The sequence below is a fragment of the Anarhichas minor genome, unplaced genomic scaffold, assembly GCF_050575085.1.
Source record: "Anarhichas minor isolate MPS153535 unplaced genomic scaffold, ASM5057508v1 ptg000007l, whole genome shotgun sequence".
In the NCBI taxonomy this organism is placed as follows: domain Eukaryota; kingdom Metazoa; phylum Chordata; class Actinopteri; order Perciformes; family Anarhichadidae; genus Anarhichas; species Anarhichas minor.
This window is the reverse complement of record NW_027466453.1, coordinates 3760374-3772375: the sequence shown is the minus strand read 5'-3', so window position 1 is coordinate 3772375 and position 12002 is coordinate 3760374. Positions and strand designations below refer to the sequence as shown.

The 12002-nt window shown below is 41.4% G+C and overlaps 1 protein-coding gene across 1 annotated transcript in view; it reads left to right on the top strand.

The window, feature by feature from the left end:
• caskin1 (CASK interacting protein 1) overlaps positions 1 to 2876 on the top strand; it is an 89043-nt gene extending 86167 nt beyond the window's left edge. The window contains exons 23-24 of the mRNA XM_076080036.1: positions 1028 to 1526; positions 2134 to 2876. Of these exons, the coding sequence (XP_075936151.1) occupies positions 1028 to 1526; positions 2134 to 2230 (596 nt within the window). The 3' untranslated portion in view covers positions 2231 to 2876. The remainder of the gene's footprint in view (positions 1 to 1027; positions 1527 to 2133) is intronic.
• The last annotated feature ends 9126 nt before the right edge of the window (positions 2877 to 12002 follow it).

Genomic DNA, 12002 nt, shown 5'->3' with positions numbered 1-12002 from the left:
TATGATTGTGTGTTTTTTTGTCAGTTGGGGGTGAGGATGGATTTAGGGTTCTTCAATGGTCCAAAAAATCTGTTGCTTTGTAGTAAAATCAACCTCTTGGCGTTTATGGCTGTTCCGAATTGGCCACAGTGGAAGGTGGGACGTAATAAAAAGGGGCTGGACAAGATAAATTGTACAAACTGTAGGTTACAGAAAGTTGCACAAGCCTCTCCATTCCAACGGCGGAAAGGTTTAGGCGAGGAAGTGTTACATGCTGTTTGATAAGCACTTTGTTTGACGCCTTAAAGCTAACAAAGTAAAAGTGTCAGTATGGTTGAAACAAACTTGTTTGGGATTTGCCATCCGACCATGTTAGCAAACAAAAGGCATTCGGGTGTTCACAGGGAAGTGACAGAAGGAGTAGCGGTGCTTCGACACACCCGGCCGATCGATGTACTGATAAGCATGATTGGCGGATTGGTGGTTTCTGACTTTTAACAGTTGTTAGACGCAACCTACTCACCCTAAATTCAAATTTGAAAGGGGAAGGAGGTTTCAGACACCGATCGAAAAGCTCTTTGTTGAGGCAATAGAGACGCCTCTATGGTACCCCAGCCTGTAAAGGTGTCCTTATGCGAGCAACGAAAGAATTCGTACATTGTGTTGTCCAACCACGTTTGAAGACAAAAGTGTTTTTTTGCAGTTCTGAACAGCTACACTTGAGGACAGAGTGAAAGGCTGCCGTCATAGAGACGGTACAAACTTTCAGTCTCTCCTCAAAGGCGTTGATAGCGTTGCGCTTGCTTGTACACACAATGTCAGAAAGGTCTGGAGGATGGGTTTCAGACGTTGCTGGACCATCTGAAAAGGTCTTTGGTTGAAGCACACTGACCTCTAGTGCCATGCTGTCACTACCGAGATTACTAAACTACAACTAACTAGAGGGTACGAGACGTGAAAAGCTGTCAAAAAGGTGATATTTCAGGATACATATGCCAGTCAGCGATCAATTCTGCCATTTTCTTTCCTGTCTCTCCATTTTCTGTAGTGGAAGGAAAGAAGATCCCTCCACCTGTCTCGCCAAAACCAGCGCCCCCGCCCACAGCACCCAAACCGGCCAAGCTCATCCACTCCATGACCAGCCCCTCCTCCACGAGCCCTGCCCCGGTCAAACAGCACCCTGCGGTGGCCCGACAGACCAGCTCACCTCCCTGCTTCCCTCCATCCAACATCCCCGGCCCGCCGAACGCCAAGCCGCTGAGCCCGTCTCCCCAGAGCCCTCACACCCCGCAGACCCCCACCACGCCGCAGACGCCCCAGACTCCCGCCACCCCCAGCCCGACCCCGCCACCTGTCAAGCCCCCCCGCTCCTCGATTGGGGGGGTGTCGGTTGACAGCGGGATGGCGGGAGGCGGAGTGGCGGCGCCCGCCGCTACGACGCCGGATTTCGGCATGGATTCGTTGGTGCATCAGAAGCTGGAGGAGACGAGTGCGTCGCTGGCCGCGGCTCTGCAGATTGTGGAAGATAAGATACTGCGGCAGGAGGAGTAAGCTCACACACACACACACACAGTCTTATATACACGGAAACACATACACTTCACAAATACTAATCATAATCACATCGGTACTTTGGTTTATGACTGAATACCTGCAAAACTAATGACATTCCCATCAGCCTCAGCTGTAATCCATGTGATACTAGAACGAGCTCGATCCATCTTTCCATTTGCTCTACAAGACACAACTGATGCTGACTTCACAGTAAACGACTAGTTCACACACCCCAGATTGGAGGCGCTTGCAAATTGATGCTTAAGCGCTGTGTGTAAACGCGAGCCAAGAGGCTTACCACTCTTTGTACTTCTGGGATATATTTTTTGTACTTGTAAGACATATATTTGTTTATGAAGCATTATAAATATGTTGTGCATTACTAATAGGTATATTTTGTATTTGCAAACTACTCTGTGATTGTTAGTTCATCAAAGGGCATTTGTAAAACATGTTTTGTTAGTTTGTTAAGTTTTAGCAAATGGTCTTTAGATCTGCTAGTCGGTTGGTATAATGTTTTGCTTGTGTGTGTGTGTGTGTGTGTGTGTGTGTGTGTGTGTGTGTGTGTGTGTGTGTGTGTGTGTGTGTGTGCGCTTTTAGCTCCGTGGCCGAGCAGAAGACCACGGTGAGCATCCTCGACGACATCGGCAGCATGTTCGATGACCTGGCCGACCAGCTGGACGCCATGCTGGAGTAACCGCAGAAACCGGTCAGCGTGTCTCCACGGCAACGCTGCACCAGGAGCCTCTCTGTCTCTCTCTCTCCGTCTCTTCGTCCTTCTCTCTCTGCCGTGCTCATCCCCCCTTCTCCCTCCTCCTGTTGTCCGTCCTCCTCCTCTTCCTCTCGTCTCCCCTCGCTGATGATGGAGCAGCGCAACGGGCCCGGACAGACATGTGGCAGAGAGAGCGCAAGAATGAAGAATTTACAAAAGAGAGAGACACTAAAAGAGAGATGGTGAAAAAAAAAAAGGACCAAAAACAGATGATGTGGAGAGATAAAAAAAAAGAAAATCACAAGATGAAGAAATGCAACAAAACGGAGGAGACTGCAATCAAACAACGTTTTTCAGAACTCCACTCGGACTCTTGAAGCTACGACGGCGAACAAATAAACTAAACTAATAATGATTGAAAAACCAACTGTGTAACGAATCATAGTGTGGTATGTGTACATTCTAAGCATGGAGAGTTTATATCTACTGAAAAAAAAAGTCCTGCATTAGCACAGTAATATATATAATATACCGATAAATATGAATCTCTAGCTCTTTGGTTTGATGTCTTGGTTCTGTGTGGAATGGTGACCTCTGGTGTTGTGACGATGTAAAAGGACTTGGTGGAAAGATTTTTAATCCGTGACCAAAACGAGACTATTCAGCTCCTGAGGTGTGTGTGTGTGTGTGTGTGTGTGTGTGTGTGTGTGTGTGTGTGTGTGTGTGTGTGTGTGTGTGTGTGTGTGTGTGTGTGTGAGTGAGAGAGAGATAGACAGCGTGTACGTGAGCTTGTCGGAATTTCAGGATCAAATTCAGTTTCCTGACAGCATTCACACACTCTGCTGCATCCTCATGGTCACCCCCCCCCCCCCCCCCCCCCGGACATAGACGCACACCCACAGGAGAAGCACAATGACCCGCGCAGCCAGCTCACACACACAGTGGAGCCCGCACAATGCAAAATGTCAAAAGAGAGAAGCTACAGCAGGTTGCAGAGAAGGATTTTTAGGACGTCGCTTCAGGTTTTTTTTGGGGTGCGAGCTTTTAGCAAGATGTGGTGGAGGTTGTAAGAGGTTCTTTTTTTGTCAGGAGGGTGGGTCAAAGGTCGGCTCGGGCTCAGAGCGAGAGCGACGTGTCCCCAGAGAGAGCTGGGCCAATGAACTCAGCTTGACCCCTCGACAGTTTCCAATCATTGATACCTGCTGTTATCACAGAGGACACTAGGGCAGAGCAACAAACTTCAGAACATGGATTAACCCTTTGATTGAAATTCAATAACACACAAAAAAACAAATCATGAACATGAATTTGTTTTTTAAGTAGGGATGCATCAATTTATTTCTCTTCGGATACTTTGACTCAGGTCTGATACAGATCACTGATGCAGTATTAGTGCTCACTGTGATCCAAAGCTTAGACTTCCCTTCCAGAAACCTTTTTAACACGTATTACAACACTCACATTTCTTCCTGAAGTCTATGAATATGCTCATCGGTTACATTGTGCTTAAACCTCAGCGTGTCAAGTCAGCCGCCCGAAATAAGTGAGTGAACCTAAGTGATAGTGGAAACACTGACGTCTGTGATAATACTGATGACATGAGTCCTTTCATTGTGGATTTTACATCCGACTTACCAGTGAGTTATTAAGGTCAGATACTGCTGCATCCCTACTTTAAGGACACTGTATGCATCTAAACACATTATCCACAGCTTCTATAAATCCCCGTGTGGGATCCCTCAGTTTGTTGTTTCAGCAGGAAACTAAAAAGTCGGTTCTGAAGCCTTTTTCCCACCTGAGTGGACAGCCGTCCTCTCTCCATGTCCATCGTCCCACGCTCTCCTAACCGCCCACCCTGCGTTGCCATGACAATCTACATTATCACCCTCACCATTCTTCATCGGCATCGCCATGGTGACTAAGCAGTGTGTTGCCATGACATGGGATAAAACAAGAAGCTCTGTGAGGCTGGGTGGTTTGTGTCGGTTTAAAGGGGCACTCCAATGATATCACACATTAAAGGGGCGTGGTGTGGGTCAAGCTCCAACAGAACTGGATCCTACACTTCCCAAAATGCAACTCGTATCTTTCATTAGACCCTGTTTGCCTGGTAAACAGCCATGTCTTTCAATGACCGCAGTTTGGAATGCAGTTATACAATAATAACCCTGATGACATCACTATGATATCATTATTATTTACTCACCAGGACAAGTGAACCTTTATACATGTGTAGAATTGGTGGAGGGCCCCTTTAAGTCCCCGAACAAACCAGAAACCGCATCCAGCGAGGTGTCACACTGATAACCCATTCACACCTCGGCCCATTCAAACAATAATCCAGGTTTTCCACAGTCCCATGGCAGCCACACTCCTTATATAAATGACCAAGAATTCAGAGAATAGTTGTGGTATTTAAATGATGATCACATAGAGATTATATATATATGGATATTTGCAACAAAAAAAAAGAAATGTATTTATGATGTGTGTCATCCTGAAGACTATTTTTCAAAAGTAATCAGGTCTAATCTGAGTGTTGAGTCGGTTTGCTTCTCCATGCTTAAGTGGTGCGAGCTGATGAATCGTTGTAGGATACCATGTTGGGATATTTCCAGGAAGCGTTGGTGTTTTTTTGTTTTTTTTCTTCTGCCTACATGTGTCCAGTTGTGGCAATGACAAGCCATTCTTGTTCCGTTTTATTATTTTTGTATAATTTCAAATGCAACGTTCCGTTTGCTTTTCTTTTTTTTCTTTGAAACATGTGCCTTGCTTTGTGATTTTGGTCTGAGTACAATACAGTAGATGGGTATGTACAATGTATGAGGATCTCTCTCTCGTTCTGTTTTGCTCCCTTAGTTTATATGCCTCCCTCCCCTCCCCCTCCATCACAGATGAGATGTGATATTTGAAACATAAAATCATCAGAACTCAACAGAACCCAGGTCACATCTTTCCACCGCTCTCTGTGCTGTTATTCAATCAGTAACACATACCGTTTTCATTTGGTCTTTTTAAAACTAAGTCCTCTCCATCTGATTGGACAATGAGAGAGTGACTTAATCCAATTTTGGCAACTTCACTCACAATTTTGTCAGAACATTAAAGGTGCTATATTTTGGAAAATTAGCTCTTTTGCTTTCTAGCTGAGAGTAAGATGAGAAGATTGACACCACACATGTACAGTAAATATGAAGCTACAGCCGACAGCTGGTTAGCTTAGCATAGCATCAATATAAAAGACTGGAAACGGAGGATAAGCTAGCTAGCTCCAGAAAATATATAGTATTTGTTTAATTCATACAAAAGCCGCTGTAAAAACCACTGTTGTGGTTTTGCATTACCTTTGGACAGAGCCAGGAAAGCAGTTTCACGTTTCCAGGCTTTGTGCTAAGCTATGCTAACCAGCTGCTAGCAGTAGCTTCACATCTAATGGCCAGAGTGGCATCAATCTTCTCATCTAACTCTCAGCAAGAAAGGAAATAAACTCATTTGGACTACTTTTAAATGTAGATTTACTTAAAAACATGTAAATACTTAAAAACAATAAATGTAGGTGTATATTTGAATTGTCTTACATCTGGTCTCATCTGGGATGTGGCTCATTTTTTCCAACCTGATGTTTATGTGAAATTTCCAAGCAGAAAGCAAGTATTTAAAATCTATGCGTCATTGAATCCATGGCAAATCCCCTGACCAGAGGCTGTAAGGGGGTCAAAGGTCAACTCTACTTCTCTCACTGACTTCAACCACACACCGCTCTCTGAACTGGCCCCTGTCACGTTAAAGCAGCATTTAGCCCTTAGGTCTCATTTTGGTCATCTCTCACGATGTAGGCAGTATTTTTGAAGTGTGTTTGGGCGTGTGGGGATATTGGGGTCAGGCTACAAAGGTGAAATACTGCAGATGGTGAAAAAAAAAAAAACACACACAGATGGTCAAATGTGTTGTGGAACAAAAGTACATCAAAAGTACAAGCTGTTTTTATTTGGTTTTTCCGGCTGTGCTTATCTGAACAGACACCAGACTGGTCTCCTCTGCTCTGCGGTGACTGTATGTGAATGCGTGAGAGTGTGTGCGTTCTGTGTTGCTCTGCTATTGACTGTATGAAACCTGTGTGAGTGTGTGTGTGTGTGTGTGTGTGCGCGCTAGTGACTGGACAGTGGTGTGCTTGCAGTGACTGCATCTTATGGCCATCTGCTCTGAATAAATAAATGTTCTATACAAACTGCGCTGTCCTCAGCCTCCCTTTGTGTTGTGACTTCAACTTTGTATTTTCCTGCATTAGGTGGCTCTGGTAAAAAAAAAGCTGTGACACCGACCCACCAAAATATTAAAGGTGCTAATTGAGTGATTTCCTCCGCCCGGCTCTCAACATGGCGATGGCTGAGCCGGCAGCTAGCAGCTAACGGTGATCACAGCCCAAACAGTGCAACAGTGCTGACCGTGCACCTTTAAGCAACTATTGATGAACATTCTATCATGAATACACAGATTTTAGTTAGTTTCCATTGGCTTGACCGAAAAAAAAATCCTCAACTCAAGGTCCACTTACCAGCTCTTTCCAAGGCTTTCAACCAGCATCTCATGGTCTTCATCATGACTTAAGAAACTTCGATGACATGATAGTAGCTAGTGGTTGTATATGGGGGGAGGACGTAACCCCTGTTTAGGTTCAATGTCTTCTTTTTACTTTTTTATGACACACTATATTGTGACTTTTCCATGACTTTTTAGGACATACTATACTATGATTTTTATTTTTATTTTCGGACATATAGGATTTTTTTTATTTTAGGACATACTATACTATGTCCTTTTTTGTGTTGTTGTACTGACATACAATGCTATGACTTTTTTAGGACATTATTGTGACGACCACGCTGTTTGGTTCCTCTGCTGTGTCTTTGCTTTCTTTCTCCAGGGCAACAGACCTGATTGGGGAAGTAATCAGTAACGGCGGACTCACTTGGGCCCGGTGTCCCCCATCATGCATAAAAACTTGAGCAGCACAAGTAGTTCGCAGGCACACATCGTGTCACCCACATAACGGTTGTTCTGGTTCATGGTGTCTTTTCTTTGTTTCTATAGCAGAACACCAATTTTCAAGCACCAACTACCGACTTGACTCCTCCCATCCACTTGTCTTGACTTCTACTTTTTGGTTAATAAATCACTTTATTTGTTAAGTCTACCAGTGTGTCTCTCGTTTTTGTCACAAGGCTGTGACACATTATTTCTTTCTTTTTGTGGCCATTTAGTTTTGCAGGTAACCTGAGTATCGCAGTTGTCCACATTTTGTCGGGACCTTGGCAGGCAGCATAGGTGAAGTATGAATGAAACGCACCAGAGACACGTTCCACTGATTACACCACGTGTCTCTGGTGCGTTGGTACCACGTGACCAGAGTTTGTAGGTGGAATAGTGAGCTACAGGGAGACACGTGAGTATAAGTTGTCAGTATTGTGAATTTTATTTTGACACTTGTAGGTCGTTTGTGGATTTTGGGCGCATCTGTTTTAATTCCCAGAACGAACTTATACTTCTGTGGCACATAACGCAGGCTGTCCTGCGCGTTCAACTTAGTTTTCTGAGCTTCCTCTCTGGTTTAGGCTGGAGAACCTGTTTCCCGTTGGTATTCGTTAAGGGTTTATTGGTAGTGTTGGAGTGGAAGTCTAAGGAGCACAGCCGTGGCTACCTAGGGATCGTTGCATCTCCTCGCCGTAAGAAGCACGCAAGTAGCTGGTTTATAGGGAGAAGTTTAGCTCGTTTCTGGCAGTCTCGAACTGCGACTGCGGTCAAGTCAGCAGACACTCAGATCTCCGTGGTCAATTCAGCAGACACTTAAATTGTAGTGCACATATACGCTGAAACTTACGGTAAACGGCACAGATCGGGAGCGAGCGAAGAACTTTGCAAAGTTAGCCGAAAGATTAACGTGAGACAACTTCCGGTTTTCTACAGACGAACATCCGGTTTTCAGAATAAGATGGCAACAAAGTATACATATTGCATAATGAAATGAGATTAAATGAATTATATTCACAGTATAAAACATGCTACCTGCATCTCCTGAGTTAAAGGGAAAATACACCTAAATTGTGCGTAAAGTGTCTTTATTCTTTGATTTGAGGGTTGCAGGAAGTTAATAATACCTGACTGACGGTCAATTAAGATATTTTACGAAGCAAAAACTCTGAACTGAATTTGTATCTTCAAATGGCACATTTTTTAAATGTTTAAGGTGCTATAAAAATGTTTTTCTCAATAATTCCACACAATGACTAATGCATATATGTTCAGGACAAAAATGGGTAATATCACAATATTTAAGGTGCTATAAAAATATTTTTCTCAATAATTCCAGACAATGACTGACATGTATGTGTTGAGGACATCGTTGACTCCACCCATACTGAAAATTAGACATTTTTACTGTACCAATTAAGAGATATTTCAAATTAAAGCTCATACATTTGAATCGAGAAAATATCTAATAAATGGATATTTGAAGTGTAATAAAAAGTATTTTCTCAATAAGTCCAGACAATGACTGATATGTATGTGTTGAGGACATCGTTGACTCCACCCACACTGAAAATTAGACATTTTTACTGTCCCAATTAAGATATTTCAAATTAAAACTCATACATTTGAACTGAGAAAACGTATAACTGAATATTTGAGGTGCTATAAAAACTATTTTCTCAATAATTCCACACAATGACTAATGCATATAAGTTGAGGAAATCTCTGACCACACATATACAGAAAATGAAAAATCTTTACTGTGGTAATGAAGAGATTTTTTAAAGTTAATTAATTAATTTGTTCCAAGAAATATCCAATAACTGAATATTTGAGATGCTATAAAAATAGTTTTCTTTATAATTCCAGACAATGACTAGTGCATATGTGTTCATGACATCTCTAACTATACTAATACTGAGAATCAAATATTTTTACTTTCCCAATTAAGAGATTTTCCAAAATATAAGTCCTTCTTTTGAACGTTCAAAAAGTTAATTTCTTAATATTTAAGGTGCTATAAAAAGGGTTTTCTTAATAATTCCAGATAATGACTGATGCATATCTGTTCAAGACATCTTTGACTCCACCCATACTGAAAATTAAACAATTTTACTCTACCAATTAAGAGATATTTAAAAGTAAATGTCATACATTTGTACCGAGGAACAGGTAATTTCTGAATATTTGAAGTGTTATAAAAAGTATTCCCTCAACAATTCCAAACAATGATTGATGTATACAGGTGCATCTCAATGAATTAGAATATCATCGAAAGTGTGATATATTTCGAGTGTTTAGGCTATGGCTTACAGCTAATAAAAACCCCAAATTCTGTATCTCAGAAAATTTGATATTACATAAGACCGATTAAAAAAAAGGATTTTTAATATAGAAATGTTGGCCTACTGAAAAGTATGTCCATGTACAGTATACAGTATGCACTTCAGCTCGTCTGCATTGTTGGGTCTGATGTCTCTCATCTTCCTCTTGACAATACCCCATAGATTCTCTCTGAGGTTTAGGTCAGGCGAGTTTGCTGGCCAATCAAGCACAGTGATACCGTGGTCATTAAACCATGTATTGGTGCTTTTGGCAGTGTGGGCAGGTGCCAAGTCCTGCTGGAAAATGAAATCAGCATCTCCATAAAGCTTGTCAGCAGAGGGAAGCATGAAGTGCTCTAAAATGTCCTGGTAGAAGGCTGCACTGACTTTGGACTTGATAAAACACAGTGGACCAACACCAGCAGATGACATGGCTCCCCAAATCATCACTGACTGTGGAAACTTCACACTGGACCTCAAGACACTTGGATTGTGTGCCTCTCCACTCTGCCTCCAGACTCTGGACCTTGATTTCCAAATTAAATGCAAAATTGACTTTCATCTGAAAAGAGGACTTTGGACCACTGAGCAACAGTCCAGTCCTTTTTCTCCTTAGTCCAGGTAACTTAGCTCAGGCAACTTAGCCCAGGAAAGACACTTCTTACGTCTCTGGTTCAGGAGTAGCTTGACACAAGGAATGTGACAGTTGTAGCCCATGTCCTGGATACGTCTGTGTGTGGTGGCTCTTCAAGCACTGACTCCAGCCGCAGTTCACTCCTTGTGATTCTCAACCAAATTCTTGAATGACCTAAACCTCAGAGAGAATCTATGGGGTATTGTCAAGAGGAAGATGAGAGACATCAGACCCAACAATGCAGATGAGCTGAAGGCCCCTATCAAAGCAACCTGGGCTTCCATAACACCTCAGCAGGGCCACAGTCTCATCGCCTCCGTGCCATGCCGCATTGATGCAGTAATTCATGCAAAAGGTGCCCCGACCAAGTATTGAGTGCATACTTTATACTGTACATAGACATACTTTTCAGTAGGTCAACATTTCTGTATTAAAAAATCCTTTTTAAATTGGTCTTATGTAATATTCAAATTTTCTGAGATACAGAATTTGGGTTTTTTATTAGCTGTAAGCCATAATCAACATTAAAAGAAATAAACACTCGAAATATATCACCTTGTGTGTAATGAATCTATATCATATACGAGTTTTACTTTTTGAATTGAATTACTGAAATAAATTAACTTTTCGATGATATTCTAATTCATTGAGATGCACCTGTATACATTAACCATTGTTTGGAATTATTGAGGAAACACTTCAAATATTCAGTTATTGGATATTTCTTGGAACAAATGTAGGACATTTACTTTAAAAAATCTCTTAATTACCACAGTAAAAATGTTTAATTTTCTGTATATGTGTAGTCAGAGATTTCCTCAACTTATATGCACTAGTCATTGTTTGGAATTATTGAGAAAACTGTTTTTATTACACTTCAAATATCCATTTATTAGATATTTTCTCAATTCAAATGTATGAGTTTTAATTTGAAATAACTCTTAATTGGTACAGTAAAAATGTCTAATTTTCAGTGTGGGTGGAGTCAACGATGTCCTCAACACATACATATCAGTCATTGTCTGGAATTATTGAGAAAAATATTTTTGTAGCACCTTAAATATTGTGATATTACCCATTTTTGTCCTGAACATATATGCATTAGTCATTGTGTGGAATTATTGAGAAAAACATTTTTATAGCACCTTAAACATTTTAAAAAATTTGCGATTTGAAGATACAAATTCAGTTCAGAGTTTTTGCTTCGTAAAATATCTTAACTTCCAGCAACCCTCAAATCAAAGAATAAAGACACTTTACGCACAATTTAGGTGTATTTTCCCTTTAACTCAAGAGATGCAGGTAGCATGTTTTGTACTTAATGTGAATATAATTAATTTAATCTCATTTCATTATGCAATATGTATACTTTGTTGCCATCTTATTCTGAAAACCGGATGTTCGTCTGTAGAAAACCGGAAGTTGTCTCACGTTAATCTTTCCGCTAACTTTATTTATTTGTTTAGAACGTTCGGTTCTTCATGCACACGCAACATCAGTCAAGGCCGAAAATCAAAAACATTCTATGGCAACTGGACCGGGTCATATAGGCTACGATGTTTTTGGCAAGTTCATTAAATTATCATTATTATTAGAGGACATTATGGGGGCATTTTTTGCCCCTCTCCTAGTGATATCAGGGGCAACATTATATTTCTTAGGGGCAGTTTTGCACTTTGCCCTCGTGTATTTCCGACGCTGATTAAGACAATAATAATAAGTCTATTAATTATGTTTTGTTTGCGTGGCACGTTTTACTGCTCTGATTGGA